Genomic DNA, 5,456 nt, shown 5'->3' on the forward strand with positions numbered 1-5,456 from the left:
TACCAGAAACAATGGTATCTCCAATTATAGCCCGGATGTCAAATATATCTCTTCTCACCATCCCCATAGTGTATTAGACAAATGTATGCATTTTGATTAGGGTCGTATTCTATGGTTACGATTCTACCAGATATGTTCATTCCGTCGAAAAGAGATTTGACGGTATAGACGCTTATGACCTCCCCCTCTTCTTTCCGGCTCATCACCAAACAGGTCAAAGGGACTCCGCGGTAAATAGCCCATACCTCTAAAGGTTCTTTCTGAGTGGAACTGTGAATCGCCCGATTGAATGCAAACTGGAGAGATGGCAAACTCTCATCCCAAGTTTGTGGATGCTTGGAATTATAGCCCCGAAGAAGATGTACCATCACCATCGTCTAGAATATTTGAGGCAATAAGAAATTTGTCCAAACATGCTGAAAAAACAACTTGGCTGCTTCCTCACCTGTGACTGTTTTCAATTTCAACCAGGCACACCATCTTGCTGAAACGGTCAACCACCACAAACAGGTAGTCATGTCCATGCTTTGACTGCTGTAATCCCCTAGGAAGTCCATCCAAAGACTCTGGCTGCTGGGCACTGGTAGCGGCGTTTAGAAACCCAGCTCAGCTTCCGGGTTGAGGGCGCTAAGCTTCAAGTTGGTTCAGTTATTCTTATTTTGTAGGGAAATAGGTATAAGGTCTTCGTCGAGATTAGATAAGCGGCTATTCTTTTTCTCCCTTTTTGCAGGCTCTAGAAAAGAAAGTTTCCAATATTATTGGCAATTGTTTGATTCGTTCAGTTACATATTTTTTCTTTGATTCTGACGCTTACGCCAGACGTGGACCAGCCCTTTACTTTCACTTTAGGCGCGGAGCGTTTGGGTTTTCAAAGCAAAGAAAAAAAGGTCCGAATCTCGACCGTTGTCTTTCTTTGCATCTTCTAGCGCCTTTACCCTATTTTGATCTTTCACTTCTTCTTATTGTTAGTTTTTAGTGGATTCGACAAATGTATTCTTTATTCTGAAACTCAAATCCTCCCTACTCGGAAGGACGATTTCACTTCCGATTTAGTATACTAGGGTTGTTTGGGGGGGGCTGGTCTTTGTCTTTCTTTTGATTCTGAAATAAGAAAAGGCAATAGTTGAACTTAGACAAGTTCAAGGCAATAGTTTGATTCTGAAAGAAGAAAAGGCGCGAAGCGTTATTGTAAATTCTCTTATTCATAGAGATAGACTTCCGAATAGAAGAAATCTATTCATGTATTGACGACTGGAAGAAAAAAGACAATTTGTCTTTGATCGGGAATGATTCAAAACAAAATCCGAATCGAGTACGAACGGAAAGATCACTTTATTTTTGATTAGGGGGCAACCGGCTACCCTACTCTTTCGTCTTGTGTTTGTTTTGGTTCGTAGTCTTCGTATCCAGGATTGTTTTTCTATTCTTCCTTGCATAAGAAATAGGTGGAGTGACATATCAAGAGGAGACCCGGGGGAAAGAAGAGTGGGTATGCGGGCTTATTTCGCATTCATCCTCGGAGTCTAATGACTCATGGATTGGTGAGCCTCCTCTCTCCAAAGAAAAGAATTAGTATACCTATTATGTCCACCGACTTTACCTGCTTGCATTCATTATCCCCATCCCCCTTAGCACTCAGAAGGACTAAGCTATTCTCTCCTTACTCTATCGAATCAGTGCTTTCTCTTCTCTCCTTTTTTAGAAGTTCAGAGCATTAAAGACTTTTCAAATCGTTTTTTCTGAGTGCGCAGAATGGTGCTTTGCGGCTACTATGGGTCTTCCAAACGGAAGCAGGAAGGGGGACCGCGGTTCCGAACTTCCACTCTGAAAGACAAAGATTTCACACTAGGTTATGAAAACTCCTAAAAAAGAAAATCAATGGTTGGCCCCTACCTAATAAAAAGAGTTAGAAGCCGCTCTTCCCAGTTCTTCCATTCTCAAAACTTCGACTTCGATTGAACAGGGGCGTCGCGCTCTTGAGAGATGCGATTCATAGTTAGAAACCCTACCCTAGTCCTGTCCTACCTACTCAAAACAAAACCTAACTGACTTTTTCAAAACTACAGTCAAAGCTGTGCGAGAATAACTATTGAGTGCCATCCCTCCCAACTATTATAGGTATGCCTTAGTGGCGAAAGAGTCTTCCCCGACTCTCAAGTGAGTGAGTAGAGAAAGAGAGGGGGCATCCCTTTCAGATGGATAGAATCGTCTGCTGTTAGAGATTCCATTAGATCTTTCCGACTTCAAGATAGATAGCGGATGTGCCATTGAGAAGGATCTAGGAGCTTCTTCTTTTGAGTAAGGAAGAGTTCTGTCTTGACTCTCGGGAAGTAGAATCGCCTTTCTAGTTGTTGGCTCTTTCCCGTGCACAAGTCAAGTTTCACTAAGTAAAATGGCATATAGCGGGATGGTTCTATTTCGTGTCAAGACTATCATAGCCGCGAATGAAGATCGTGCTAAGCGGCATCAGAAGTGCTTCTTTCTCTCAGGCAGGCCGAATCATATACACTTCCGAATTAGGAGAGGCTCTTTAGGTCTTCACTGTCATAAGGACAAATCCTAGGCATCTCTTCAATGATGTCCGGTATCCAATGCCTTTGAAAAAAGAATAGCATAATTACCTCTTTTCAGTTTTCTATGGATGATGTAGGAGAGAGAATCAAACGGAGAGTGTAATCGTCTTCATCATGTGGTCGGCCGGCAGCAGTTCTTTTTCTTTTTTTTTATCATAGGCGCTAGAAACTAATTGACTCTTTTCTTTCAAAAGAAAAATGGGACAGCATCGGTCTTTTGAAAGATGAAAGAAAGAACGGGTGAAAAAAGGTTTTTGTAAAGAAAGGCGCGAAGCGTTGAAGTGTACTGGCGTAAGTGAAAGGCGCGCAGCGTTGAACTTAGACAAGTGAAAGGCGAGAGTTTCTTCGAAGAAAGTGGGAAGTTTTCCTTTCATTCCAAACCGAGTTATGGGAAAAGGAAAGCTATTGCCTTGTCGCAAAACATAGGTGGGTGAGGCGAGGACTTATACCCATTTCATAGAAAAAGCATCTCAACTACTCATACTCAAATCGTTCTGATCTTGTTCTTTTATGAGCCATAGCGCGATACTCCGCTTCTGAACGAGCTATGAAACTTTGCTTCCAAGAGATGAGTTTTTGTCCAATTCCCCTGCCCAATCCTCTAAGTTGGAATAATACAAGGTGCGAGCAAACGCAGTATCGAATTGATAAGAAAGATCAAAAGACTAAATGAATCTGACCAAACTGGAATGAAAGAGAAAGAAGGTAGAATCATGTACGCTTTTTCTTTCAGGCATTCTTTAGAAGAAAAGAAGACTGCTTAAGTCAAAATACAACGACAATCAAGATCGATGCCAGGACCAAAAGAAAAGGCGCTAGATGGCATGGGCTGCTTTCCCGGACACAAGACGCTCAACCTCCGCTCCGGTCTTTCTTTTTTCTTTCGTTCCTGGTATGCTAATTCATAAGATAAGGAAGGAGTCCACCAATCGAGTGCCAAAGCTGAATATCGAGCCATGGCCCTTGCAAGCTGTGAGCTTACTTGCTTATAATATAGACTCTTTTACTTCATCAGTAAAAAAAAAAGATAAGCCCATTCCCAGAAATGCCAGAAGTCGAAAAGTAGGATGGATGGTCCTACTGCCCCTTACTTATAAAGCTTCTAAAGAAAAGAAAGGCAGTGCCGTATGCGCAGCTTGACATGCACAAGATCAAAAGCTGGGACGATCTTACACAAGCCTCTTTTGAGCAGTCTCGCTTCAACTTCAAGACTGAGATAAGACCAGAGTTTTTCAGCTAATGCTCCGAACTTTGACCTTTCTTGGCTGGATTGCTTTCCTTGCCATGGTGCAAACTACAGGCCATGTGCCCGATGCTCCAGTACTCAAGACCGCAGAGAATGCTTACCTATGTTCGATTTCGATGGCTACAGTAAATGCCCTAACCAAAGCAGTACCACGGAGAGGATGACATATTAGAGTAACGCTTTCTTGCTTGCTTTCCGGACATGAGGCTGCTACAGGGGTACTCTTTCTAGAAGAGAACGAGGCGCTAGAGAAGCTCTAGGACAGTACAGTACTTTCCTTTTTGACCGGCAGGGATTTAGACAGAAAGCGCTTTTGTTCAGAATGAGGCCCCCTTTTCATTGGTTTTTCGTGAGGTCTGGGGGCATCGTTCATCTGTCTTTTTTCACTGGGAGTGTTAGCGGAATGGGGAGTTTCATCATGACCAAACCCCAAGGCGCTAGAACTGATTCTTCATGCAATAATGAAATCAAGGTCTCATTCTTTTCCATCAAAAAAACTCTTCCTTACAAGAGGTCAGGTTCACAAAATAACAGAGTTCAATTGGCTGTCTGAAGTGAAAGCTTTGATAAGATCAGATCGAAAATACCAGGACCCATAAGCTTAGCCCACAGTAGACCAGGTCCTTCTAAAGGATCGGTTGCTCATACCTTTCGAACCTAATAACTAATAAGGCGATCTGGCTAAGTAGGCAAACCTAGGTACAAGTCAATGTCAATCTCTATTCTTGAACTGGAACTTCAGATAGCATTTGATTGGATCCCTGCATTAGGCAGATTTGTACCCCTGCTAAGATTTGAAGAAGAAAGCAAATTGAATGAAGAAAGGGGAAAGAGAAAGATACTAAACGAAGATGAACTGAGTGGTGATGTGAAATGAGTAAGAATTGTTAGCCCACCCTGAATGCCCTATTTCTTATTAGAAATGAATATACTATCTACTATGTACTATGAATAAAGAGAAGTGTCTAATATTTCTCAGTCTTCTGGCTTGCTTTCCCACTGACTGGTATAGCACGTCATGGGAATTTTCTTTTAGACCACTCCAACCAGACTACTCCAAGTTCTTTCAAACTAGACTAAAGAACTCCTGCTTCTATGTCCTTAGCTACACCGGCTGGGTATCTGCATCATAGCATCAAGAAAACAAAGCCTTCTTCTCTTCTTGAAACAAAACACGAGCGCCTTGCCTACTTGCTTTAAGAACCGCTACTTCGTGTGACATGTTATTCTCCTAAAATGAAAGAAAAGGCCTATAAAAGCCGGGTAGGGAACAATTCGGCTGGAAGCCGGGTTTGAACTCTTTTCTGTCTTTGCTACGCAACCTTTCTTTAGACTTTATAGAAGTAAAAGAAGAAAGTAGACGATAATCACTATACCAATTGACAAGGACTGAGGAAATGAGCCCGATCTCGACCTAATATTAGTAGGAGTGTGTAGTTACGTCGAATATTGAGTAAGAGCACCGGATTGGAGTATTCAAGTCCGAACTCTTTAGTATGAACGGACTGAACGCGGATAGAGAGTCTTACTATGAGGTACAAGCATCGGTTACGGTATTCCGGATCCGGATATCGGCTTTATGCCTTACTATGGATTAAGCATTGAGCTATTGCACCAAGCTTTGAACAAGGAAGAAT

The 5,456-nt window shown here is 42.2% G+C and overlaps 1 protein-coding gene across 1 annotated transcript; it reads right to left on the reverse strand.

Annotated features, from left to right (window-relative positions):
* Positions 1–58: 58 nt before the first annotated feature.
* Positions 59–374, reverse strand: LOC114578800 (50S ribosomal protein L2, plastid-like; the record flags this gene model as incomplete). The annotated part of the gene is made up of 1 exon (XM_028692288.1): positions 59–374. A coding segment is annotated over exon 1 (316 nt), but the record flags the coding sequence as incomplete, so codon positions are not given.
* Positions 375–5,456: the final 5,082 nt, after the last annotated feature.

Source organism: Dendrobium catenatum, unplaced genomic scaffold (assembly GCF_001605985.2).
Source record: "Dendrobium catenatum unplaced genomic scaffold, ASM160598v2 original_scaffold_161651, whole genome shotgun sequence".
Taxonomy (NCBI): Eukaryota; Viridiplantae; Streptophyta; class Magnoliopsida; order Asparagales; family Orchidaceae; genus Dendrobium; species Dendrobium catenatum.